The 12,225-nt window shown below is 38.8% G+C and overlaps 1 protein-coding gene across 4 annotated transcripts in view; it reads left to right on the top strand.

Annotated features, from left to right (window-relative positions):
- Nucleotides 1–10,989, top strand: part of LOC125459112 (eosinophil peroxidase-like) — a 100,660-nt gene extending 89,671 nt beyond the window's left edge. For 3 of the 4 annotated variants that reach the window (XM_059652000.1, XM_048545034.2, XM_048545033.2), the window contains 3 exons: nt 3,370–3,534; nt 5,258–5,354; nt 8,072–10,989. In XM_059652000.1, coding sequence (XP_059507983.1) covers nt 3,370–3,534; nt 5,258–5,354; nt 8,072–8,207 — 398 coding nt within the window. In that variant the 3' untranslated portion in view covers nt 8,208–10,989. The remainder of the gene's footprint in view (nt 1–3,369; nt 3,535–5,257; nt 5,355–8,071) is intronic. The other variant, XM_048545037.2, reaches the window with a different exon arrangement.
- The last annotated feature ends 1,236 nt before the right edge of the window (nt 10,990–12,225 follow it).

Below are 12,225 nucleotides of genomic sequence, written 5' to 3'. Positions count from 1 at the left end.
TGTGTGGAAAAGTTACCCCTCCCCAGGGAAAAGACCCTGTCTATTTAGCCTATCCATACCCTTCATGATTTTATAAACCTCTATAAAGGTTATCCTTCAGATCCAGGGAAAAACAGTCCCATCCAATTCAGCTTCTCCCTATAGCTCAAACCCTCCAACCCTGGCAACATCCTTGTAAATCTTTTCTGAACCCTCTCAGGTTTCACAACATCCTTCCTACACCAGGGAGACCAGAATTGCATACAGTATTCCGAAAGTGGCCGAACTAATGTCCTGTACTCAATGGACTGACCAATAAAGGCAAGCATAACAGACACCTTCTTCACTATTCTATCTACCTGCACCTCCAATTTCAAGGAACTATGAACCTACACTCCAAGGTCTCTTTGTCCAGTAGCATTCCCCAGGATCTTACCATTAAGTGTATAAATTCTTCCCTGATTTGCCTTTCCAAAATACAGCACCTCACATTTACCTAACTTAAACTCCATCTGCCACTCCTCAGCCCACTGGCCCATCTGATCAAAATCCCATTGTACTCTGAGGTAACCTTTTTCGCTGTCCACTACACCTCCGATTTTGGTGTCATCTGCAAACTCACCGTACCTCCTACATTCACATTCGAGTGGTTTATATAAAATGACAAAAAGCAGCGGACTCAGCACTGAACCTTGTGGCACACCACTGCTCAAAGGCCTCCAGTCTGTAAAGCAACTCTGCAGCATCACCATCTGTCTTCTACTTTTGAGCCAGTTCTGTATCAATATAGCCAGTTGTCCCTGTACTCCATGTGATTCAACCTTGTGAACCAGTCTATCTTGAAGAACCTTGTCAAACACCTTACTGAAGTCCATACATATCACGTCCACCATTCGGCTCTTATCAATCTTCTGAGTTTTTTTGAAGAAGTAACAATCAAGTTAGTGAGACACGACTTCCCACAGGCAAAGCCACTTTAACTATCCCTAAATGAGTCTTTGCCTTTCCAAATACATTTAAATCTTGTCCCTCAGGATTCCCTTTACAACTTGCCCACCACCGACGTAGGGCTCACTAGTTTATAGTTCCCTGGATTTTCCTTACCACCTTTCTTAAATAGTGACACCATGTCAACCAACCTCCTGTTTTCCAGCACGTCACCTGTAGCTATCAATGATACAAGTATCTCAGCAAAGGCCCAGCAATCACTTCCCTAGCTTCTCACAGAGTTCTAGAGTACACCTGAATAGGTCCCACAGATTTATTCACTTTTTATGTGTTTTATGACAATCAGCACCACCTTTTTAATAGGGACATTTTTCAGGATGTTGCTATTTATTTCCTCATGTTCTCTGTCCGCTATATCCTTCTCCACAGTGAAGGGTGATGCAAAATACACATCTAGCATCTCCCTCATCTCCTGCATTTCTGCACATATGCAGCCCTGCTAATCTTTAAAGGGTCCTATTGTCTCCATGGTTATCCTTTAGTCCTTAATGTATTTGTAGAAACACTTTGGATTCTCCCCAGGCCTATTTGCCAAAGTTATCTCGTGACCCTTTTTTGCCCTCCTGTTTTCCCTCTTAGGTACACTCCTACTACCTTTATACTCTTATAGGATTTCCTCGATCCTTGCTGTCTATACCTGACATATGTTTTCTCCATTTTCTTGACCAAAACCTTAATTTCTCTTGTCATTCATCTTTCCCTACCAATCTTGCCCTTCACCCTAACAGGAACAGTTGTCTCATTTTTGTTTTTTTGAAAACTCTCATTTTTGAAGGCTTCCTATTTTCTAGCCATCCCCTTACCTGTGAACATCCACCCCTCCAATCAACTTTTCAAAAGTTCTTACCTAATACCGTCTAAATTGGCCTTCCTCCAATTTAGAACATTAACTTTTAGATCTGGTCTATCCTTTTCCATCACTATTTTAAAACTAATAGAGTTATGGTTACAGGCCCCAAAGCACTCCCCCAATGACACCCCAGTCAGCTGCTCTGCCTTTTTCCCCCCCCCAAGAGTAGGTCAGGTCCTGCAGTTTCTCTAATAGATACATTTGCATACTGAATTGGAAAATTTTCTTGTACACACTTAAATCCTTCGTCATCCAAGCCCTTAACACTATGGCAGTCTCAGTCTATGTTTGAAAGGTTAAAATCCCCTACCATAACCACCCTATTATTTTGATAGATAACTGACATGTCCCTACAAATTTGGCTCTTAGTTTCCCACTTACTACTGGGTGCGGGGAGTCCTATAATACAATCCCAAGAAGGTGATCATCTCTTTCTTATTTCGCAGTTCCACCCATATATCCTCCATAGGTACAGCCGTAATGTTATCCCTAATCAAAAATGTCACTCCCCCTCCTCTCTTGGCCCCCTTTCTATCCTTCCTTTAGCGTCCATACCCTGGAACATGAAAGCTGCCAGTCCTGTCCATTCCTGAGTCACATCTCTGTAATTGCTATGATAACTCAATCCCACGTTCCCGACCATGCCAAGTTCATCCGTCTTACCTGTTAGGTAAGGGATATGAGGGCATAGATAAGGTGACTAACAAAAGGTATTTTCCCTGGTGTGAGGGAGTTCAAAACTAGGGGGACATATTTTTGAGATGAGCAGAGAAAGATTTAAAAAGGACATAAGGACCAACTTTTGTTTTTACACGGAGAGTTGTGTGTGTGTGTGTGTGCGCGAAATGAACTGTCAGAGAAAGTGATTTATGAAGATACAATGTTTAAAAGACATTTGGATAGGTTCACGAACAGGAAAGATTTGGAGGGACATGGGTAATCACAGGCATGTGGAACTAGTTTAATTTGGGAACATGGTTGGTATTGACTGGTTGGACCGGAGTGTCTGTTTCCATGCTGTATGATTATCACTTTATGACTTTGCTGCTTTCTTCACTTGAGAATCTAATTTTCCTTTTTCTGGTCTGATGCTTGCTATTTGGTCATACAATAAACTCTGGATAAATCTCATTTTTACTGAGCTGCATGATTCAGAAGCCAACCAACTGACCGATAAAGCTGAGATTGTTTTGTTAGACTCACTCAAATTCCATATGAACGAGCTGTCACAAGGAGGTGAACTGACCTGGCAGAACAGCTCAAATTCTCAGCAGTGATCAGACACATTGATGTTACCCAAGTTATAGAAAGTACCCGAGTTATAGAAAGTACAATAACCATAGTGAAGAAAGAAAGGCATTGAAATAATTGAACCCTAACAGCAGCTAATTTAGGTTAGCCAGATGACAAAATAAATTATTAAACTCCAAATAAGCCCGACATTACTCCCCTCCCATTCTATTCATTCCACCTCCAAAAAGGATTAAGCATTCCAGGAGTTTGTTAAAGTTGTATTTTCTCATTTTTGACAGAAATTCCTTGTGGAGAGGCTCCCAAAGTAGAAGGGGCACATTTCTTCTTTTGTAACACCTCCATCCATTTTGAATGCCATACGGGGTTTATGCTCATTGGACCTTCTTCTCTAATCTGTGACCCTTCGACTGGAGTGTGGAGCTCTGCTGCACCTATATGCCAAGGTACCTAGGAGTTTGCTGTCTTAGGTCTGAGCAGTGACACAGCAGTTAGATAAACAACTGTTAAATGGGAACAACAAATAGGCCAATGATTTCTGGAATTGCTTTCATCCCAATCAGTATGCACTGTGAACCACTATTGTCTCCGATTGTCAGCCTAGTTAACAGTGTCAGTCTACATCACATTTCAAAGAACAGTGATTTTTGATCATCCATATTTGTTTTATTTTGAAGCTCTCTAACCCCCATATGAAGAACTGGGGCTCATTTCACAGGGCACCACAAAGATTGAAAATAAGTGGAAGCCAAATCAGGAGCTAGTATTTAGGCAGTGACAGGCTTGATTTTTAGAAAACCTTTAGATTTAGGAGGAAGGAAGGACATGGAGGGGACTAAGAAATTATGTCCTGAGTAAAAACCAGTGCAATTAGTGTTTATTTCAATATTGATGTCTGTGCGAAGAGCACTGATTACATGAAATGTGAGTTTAAAAGTGCCGACACCAATAGTTTCAACAGACTAGACATATGACGGAATGTGTGTCATTAGTGTAATAGTGTTCTTAGCCTTAAATTAGGAGACGAATCATGATAGACCTTTAGTCTTTCCATATTCTGCATGCAAGAGTCCGAAGAAAGACTGTAAACTGTAGAGGAGTCTCCTAAGTATGAGAGCAGCTGCCAAATCTAAGACAGACATGAACATTATAAAACATTGAGATAATGATCGAGGAAGAAGGAAACGTTTAGTATTAAAAATAATTGTTTCTGGGACCAATGGCAATGTAATGGAGGCGATGTGGAAACACACAAGCTGCCTGTTACATATTCCTGTGACAGTGCAAGATACACTTCCAACACAAAGTGGTTTTAATCACCAGCTCTATGTGGGAGTAAATATGTCTGGATTCACAAAGATCCTGTAACATCAATTCTTGCAGAGAATTTTCGTCAACTTACTGAACAGATATCCGTGCTCAGATAGTGAATATCCAAGGGCATGTCAAACACTCCCAGATTAAGAGGAGTAGGTTTGAGCACTGAGTAAAATTATGAGAAACAAGATCAGAATTAGACTACTCAGGCCCTCAAATATGATCCACCACTGAATAAAATCGTGATTGATCTGACTGAGACATGTAAACAGCTTACCCGCCAACATTTCTCACCATCTCCAATCAAAAAATTGTCTACTTCAGCCTTGAACATATTCAATGACTCACCATCCACTGGTCTTTGGGGAAGACAATTCCAAGCAGTAATGGGCCTCAGAGAGGAGAAATTCCTCCTCATTGCCGTCTTAACTGGGAGACCCCCTTATTTTAAAGTGTGACCTTCACTTCTAGATTCCCCAAAAGCTCTCTTGACACTGCCTAGCAATTATTTTTGAAACAATATGACTATAGCTGATTGTACTATTTGGGAAATGGACTCAAGTTCAAAGCAACAAAATAAAAGCTGAATCATAACAGAAACCAAATCACCACAAACATACATAACCTGATTGTGTTAGAGCTCCTTCTGTACTTATTATAAAAGGTAGATTGAGCTATAATTGTTCAACCATCAGGTTCCATCTCAATATTCCTCTATAACATTATTGATGGCTATTAACATATAGGAACCTGCATCACTGATAGATATAGTGATCCTCATGAAATTTCATTAAGTTACTACTTCACAGGTTTTTATTTAATAGCAAAATTGTTTTAAAATCTATCAAATAGATACCATCTCAACGAGTCCAAGCCTTCTTATCAAAATGGTGGTTGTCGCCTGCGGCTGTGTTTTCAGCATCATTCTTATGGTCACCTGTTTCCAAAGGTAAGACTCTGTTGCTAAATGGCTATTTATCCATCAACATTTAATAAGGTGAGGTGGACATGGGCACACATGTACGTACGTACACCACACACACGCACACACACTTCAGCCCTCCGAAATTCCAACCCACCTATATTAAAAAGGTGACTCCTGAAAGGACCTGAAATCATTTACACTGTCACCATCAACACATTGCCAAAACAAAGTCGAGATAACTGAGTGTACATGGTGTGTTCGTGGGCTGTTTATTGTGGAGACCAGCAAAGCCAAGTCCTTTCCTCATATTAACATCCATTCTCATGCACCTATTTTTAAACTTTATCAGAAGCAAGTCCCACTTTCCAGCACATGGCATTTCAAATAAACTTTAAAAATTATGATGTTTCCTGCCTTTACCACCTTCCTGGGCAGTGAATTCCCCATCTCCAACAGCCCGTGGGTGAAAAGAAAATTCCTCAAAACCCTCTAAACCTCCTGCCTTTCTCCTTAAAATTATGGACCTTTGTTGCTGACCCTTCAATGAAGACAAAGAGCTGCTTTCTATCCACACTATCGTCCCCCCACACCTTCCCCCCCCCCCCCCACACACACACACACCCCTCACAGCTGTCTCTGCTCCAAAATGAATAATCCAAACTTATCTAGCCTCTCTTCATAGCCGAGCTGTTCCATTCCAAGCAATCTCCAATGCAGCTTCTCCAGTACAGTCACATTTTTTTTCTATAGTGACCAGAACTGCACACAGTACTCCACTATGGCCTAACCAAAGTCCTATACAACTTCATCATAATCTCTCTGCTCTTAAAATCTATGCAATAATTGATAATGTGATCTGTAGGTCTTCCTAACCACCATATTAAACTGTTCTGCTTCTTTCAGGGATCTGTGGACAAGCATCCTAAGATCCTTCTGTTCCTTTAATCTTCCAAGTGTTCTGCCATGCATGGAGTACTCCCTTGCCGGAGTTAAATTCCATTTGACCAATCCAATTATACCCTCCTGTATCCCAAGACCTTCTTCCTCACTGTCAACCACCCAGCCAATCCTCATGTCATCCACAAACTTACTTTGCATCCCACCCACACTGACCGCCAGTCAAATTACTACCATTACTCTCTGGCTCCTATTACAAAGCCAATTTTGGATCCAATTTGCCAACTTATCCCGGATCTTATGTGCTTTTTATCTTACCAGTCTCCCTTGCGGGACCTTGTCAAAAGCTTTGCTAAAATCCATTCAAAATACATCAACCACATTATCCTCATCAACGCAACTGGTCACCTCCTCAAAAAAATTTTAATCAAATTTGATGGGCATGACCTTTCTCTGAAAAAGCTTGCTGATCAAACCTCGCCTCTTCAAGTGAGGGTAAATTGAATATCTTCTGAATTTTCTCCAATAGTTGAATTATGCTCTTTTATTCCATTGCTAGCCAGACACACTGTGATTAATTTGTGTGGTATTGCAAACTGAGAGGATGATTATGATAAATTTCAAAAGGACATTGTTAGTCTGGTGGAATAGGTAAACAAGTAACAGAAGATAATGCAGAAAAGCAGGAGATGATGGACTTTGGTTGGAAGATGAAAGGAAAGGTAAAGCTAAAAAACACAATTCTAAACAAAGTGCAAAACCAATGAGATCTAGGGATATAGGTGCAGAAATCACTGAAGGTGGTAGGGAAATTTAAGGTAGCTGTTAATAAAACGTGCCAATATTTTTAAAGTCTAGGACCTTAAAAAGGTACAAAAGGTAGGCAAATTATAATAAACCCAAGTAAAACACTGTTCATCCTCAACTAGTCCTTATTAAATGGCACAGCAGACTCAAAAGGCTTAATGGCCTACACAGAAATGAACATACAAGTTAGAAGCTAAGAATAATGCAATATTAATAGGGGACGCCATAGTGTATGTAGATTGGGTAAACATAACTAGCACAAATTCTGAGGAGTATGAATTTCTGGAACGTGTGCAAGATGTTTTCTAGAACAGTATATTGAAAAATCAATACATGAACTAGTTACTTTAAATCTAGGATTAAGCAATAATAACAACTTGCTGATTAATTGTAAAATGGGATGTTGGGATGGGAGTAGAATTTTACATTAAGTTTGAAAGTAATATAGTTCAGACCAAATAGATCTTGAATCTATCAAAGGAAACTACAAAAGGTATGAAGGCAGTAGTTGATTGTGAGGAACCTATGACAGGCAGACAATTAACAAATGTTTACAGTATAGGTCTTTACAGTACTTGCGCATTCTTTTTGTGCCTGTCTTAATGTGTCTCCCTTAAATGTGCCACATAGTGCTGCCTCAGTGGCTGTGCATTGAAATGGTAACAGGTCAAGTAAGGAAACAAAAAGGTGATCTCGATGACCTATAAATTGGAATGGTGGAAATGTTATTCCATTAGTATTTCTTCATCCTTCAAAGATAATCCACTTTGTTATTTAATCTCACTCATATTCCACCTAATCAGAGGCCTTCTCTTTTGTTCTTTTCCATTCACTCTGTACAGATTTAAAGCCAATTTAATCTCCATATTTTTCCATTTCTGACAAAAGTATCTGACTTGAAACATTAACTCTGATACTTTCCCTATGGTATAGCCTGACCTCCTGGGTATTTGCCGCATGCTCTTTTTAAAATCCTGGGTTTTCAGGGGCCCTGTAGTTTGCTTTTGTTATAAAATAATGTCTTTCTTTCTGTCTAGATATCGGCAGAGGCACCAGGACAGGGGTAAGGCAGTGATCAAATGTGAATTATGCATCAAATACTTCTCATCTGAAGATATCAGACAAGGCAATAGCATTGGACACAATACCAAAGCTAATTCAGCATCCACATGACTCAGCAATTCCATTTACTAATTCAAAACTTTACTAATTCATCATAAAGACGTCCTTTCCTGCAAAACCTGCCTCTTCAAGCTCTACGGCCTTTTCTACATCACCATGACACTGTCATCCTGATGCCATTGAATCCCACAGGCAAGTGTCCTGTGAACCTCTGTCATCTTCCCCTGTATTGGGAATGCCTGTCACTTCCTGACTCTGATATTTATTATAACTCATGAAGATGAAGCCATTTGCATTTGTGCAGACTAACAATGTAAACAGTCAGATTGCACCTGCCTCTGCTGCGGAGAAAATGTGTTGATGCTTACGGACATCACCGATTCTCTTTTCATAAGCAGCGTTGGAATTTCTCCCTTCCTTTCTAATTAGTGTTCTGAGATGGAGGAGAAAATCTTGCTGCATGCAAAAAAGCCACTTTCATTTCTTCTGAATTTTTGGACAAAACTTCCCTTACACTCTAAAAATTTACACTCCTGAGTTTCAGGAAAATTAGAAACCTACTGTGTACCGTATGGACTAGACTATCGCTCAAACAGCAGCTGGATTCACAATCAAGCAGGTATGAATGACAGCTTGAATGTCTGTTGTGACTTTCATGGAATTTTTGGTTTGATTATAAAAAAACCAGCGGAATACCCCAAGTCAGTACTATAACACTACCACTTGCAGATCTAGTGACACAGCTAGTCATATGGCAGCCAGGACCAACACCACAGATTCAACAAGTATTTCACTTATACAGCAACATCCGAGTAATTACACTGAATAACCCTGGGCAGGAGAATACCCAGTGCAGTGCTTAGCCATCTCTTTTGCATTCAAATTGCACCAGCAATTTTGCCTGTCAGCAGGAAAAAGGACTTCATTTAAGGTTTACCATTTAAATGGTTGTAAATATATATATACTGTATCAAAAAGTAGCACACATCTTTGAGAACTCACAAGAAACCAAGTCAGTCTTAACTGGAATAATTCACAAATACCATTTGGTTTACTTTTGCAATAAACTCCCCAAGGTGTCTCTCATCACCTTAACACAATCACTCCTGCGCATTCATTCTCTACACCATTGCTACTAGTTAACTCTGACCCTCGATTCTAAGCAATGTCTGGCATTAACAGCTGTCTCTCAAACTCTATGCCTCTATCTGCAAGCAATGCTCAATGTCACGGAAAGGTCTCGACCCAAAACGTCAGCTTTCCTGCTCCTCGGATGCTGCTTGGCCTGCTGTGTTCATCCAGCTGTACACCTTGTTATGTCTATGTCAAGGATTCCCCTCACATCATTCTGGGTACTTTGGCATGGATTACAGGCATTTTCCAAACAGAAAAGGAGGCAATGTTAAAAGTTTTGATGAATACTTAAATTTTAACAGGGCCCATTCACTGAATGTATAGCAGCTTGGATATCTGTGCCTCCAAAGACCGCTTTGTTGCTTTTCCATGAAGTAAACAGAACTGAAGCCCAGTCAGTGAACAACCCCCACAGGCCAAAATACATGAAGGCCGTAAATCATTACAAAGATGAATATCTGAGTAGGCACAGGTGAGTGGGAAGCCAACAACCTCATCACATTAGATTAATCTAAAGATACAATTTCCTTAAGTTCTTGGATACGTAATTTATACTATTTCCAAGCTGGTGTTTGATTTGCTAATAAGTCATGAACAGAAAACACTGAACAAAGTTCAATATTTTACTCAAACCTCAATAGGCCATTAATAGGCTGTTTCCCATTGCATAAACTGTGGCTTGATTATGAATAGCTCTGAGCACTCAAAACACAATAATGATTGCAACAATGATCTTGGCCTCAAAATTTCCACAGAGCAATAGTAAATGTGATGGTGAAGTCCAATAGAATGCTGTGAAACAAGTTTTAGAGAATGCTAATTTTATTCGCCTCAAAGTCAATGTCAAATGTTAAGTGAATGGGAACAAGATGAGCTTCTTGAAATCTTAGAGAATAGGAATGAAGGAGCTAGCTTTATTTATTACTTTTACGACTGATGGTGGGCATTTGTCAATTTGTTTGTAAACAATTTCTCTCAAAAATTCTCAGATTTCAACAAAACTCAGTACACAGCTGTTGTATAACCCACAGAAAACTGAATTAGTTTTTTTTGAAGATGATATGGCTCCAAATCTGAATCCTAGGATTCTTTTTTAAAAATCCTTCGACATTGGGAAAAGGACAAATTGACTTTTTTTAGAAAAAAAGAATAATGTAGATTATTTAGAATGTTATTGATTACTTCGGAATGCTGTAGATGGTGGAATTTGTTACTACTATCAAAAAACCTATGCCGAGTTTTCAAAGCAGGTTGTTGGATGTGAATTTAAAAAATGAGGGGTTGAAATCCCCTCAGGAGAGATGAAGGCTCTGAATAAAACATTTTTTTCAGCCACGTAGCTCAACAAGGCAGAGAAAATCCCAAGGAAGAAATGCATAATGACAACAACATTGAATAAACACAGTACGGCAGTGGAACAGTAGAGTAATATATGGAGGGATTTAATGAGAGGGAGGTTTTATCCTGGTTTAGGATTGAGGGGAAATTGAAGCTGATTTTCCTAATTGGTAAAGAAATGAAATGGAGTAAGATATTGAGACTTCAGTGTAGTTGTAGCACCTATATAATCACAAGAATTGCAACTGTGTAATCACTGTAAAATCTGTAATGTCATCCTGTAAGAACGTTAGATGATACAGCAATACTCAAATAAAATTATGAATCTCAATATTCAGAATCCCTACTTAACATTATATATTCTTCCCATTGCAGTAGTTTATTCTGTATGTGAATATATTCCAATAAAACTTTCAAAAACATATCTTGTAGCTAGGTTTGTTGCATATGAATTCATTCATGTTAGGAATAAAATAAGCCTACTATTATGAATGTTTGATCACTCCAACATTTGACCTTATATTCAAGTCCCATCTTATGGCCCGTTGAGTCAGAAGATACTTTTACCTGATCTAACAGATTGTGTATCTCCACTGGCAGGAACATTTCATTTATTGGCCATTAACTCACATTGGTGTACTACCCAATAGTTTCATGTTATTAGTCAACTATCAAGGTGTTATGAACTTCAAGTCAACTTTAAACGTCACAAATCTTTACAGGAGTATTATCAATCACCAACAATACCTGACAGTCTCAAAGTATTTTAAGATAGGAACTCAAAGTCCATGATTGCATCCTAAGGTTTTAGGGCCTAAAGTTAGTTAGCAAGTTCAAAACTGAAATAAATATTGAAAGTTTCACTTGACTATAATAACAAATGAAAAGGTCATGTTTTAATTCATCTCACTGATCAGAATATTAAAGAAAAATATTAAATGTAATAGTCGATGCTGCCTAATTAACATAATTAGGAAATGTATGGTGAACATATTTATTTATATTTTAATATAATTTATTTTTAATCTTTAGATTCTGAACTAGTGGCTTATGGATTGTGCAAGAGAAAAAGTTTAACAGTTAACTGTACTTTCCGGCCACAGGGATTTTAAAAGCACGAGTATCCTGTTGTGTTTACCATCATTGAAAGAGTTTTTACAAGTCACAAAGTAAACAGTTGTATTTTAAGTTTAGATTGTCAGGTATTGATTTCTTTTGATTAGAGGAAACACTTGTATAACTCCAGGGATAAAAGCTTTAGGATTTCAGTGGGACAGCTTGCAGGATGTTTGCTAAAGCTGGATATGAAAAACAATTTTTCCTAAAGGGAGAGAGATAGTTACCTATCACTTACTGTAAGTTACAGCTCCAGGTGAGAAGTGTTTGATTAAAACCTTGAATGGTTCGTTAAAGTTGAGAAAGTCTACACTTTGTTGTACGAAGACTCAAGGTCAGATTCTCCAAACTGGAAATAAACCACAGCCAAGTCAAACCCTCAGAGATAGGGAAAGTAATTCTCTGTAATGTTTGGGTACTATAAAAGGGGTATTGTTTGTAAATAACACAATTGAAATTTTACAGTGCTTTTCTAAATCTT

This window comes from Stegostoma tigrinum, chromosome 17 (assembly GCF_030684315.1).
Source record: "Stegostoma tigrinum isolate sSteTig4 chromosome 17, sSteTig4.hap1, whole genome shotgun sequence".
In the NCBI taxonomy this organism is placed as follows: Eukaryota; Metazoa; Chordata; class Chondrichthyes; order Orectolobiformes; family Stegostomatidae; genus Stegostoma; species Stegostoma tigrinum.
Note: the sequence above shows the minus strand (reverse complement) of the source record. Positions and strands in the feature narration are given on the sequence as shown.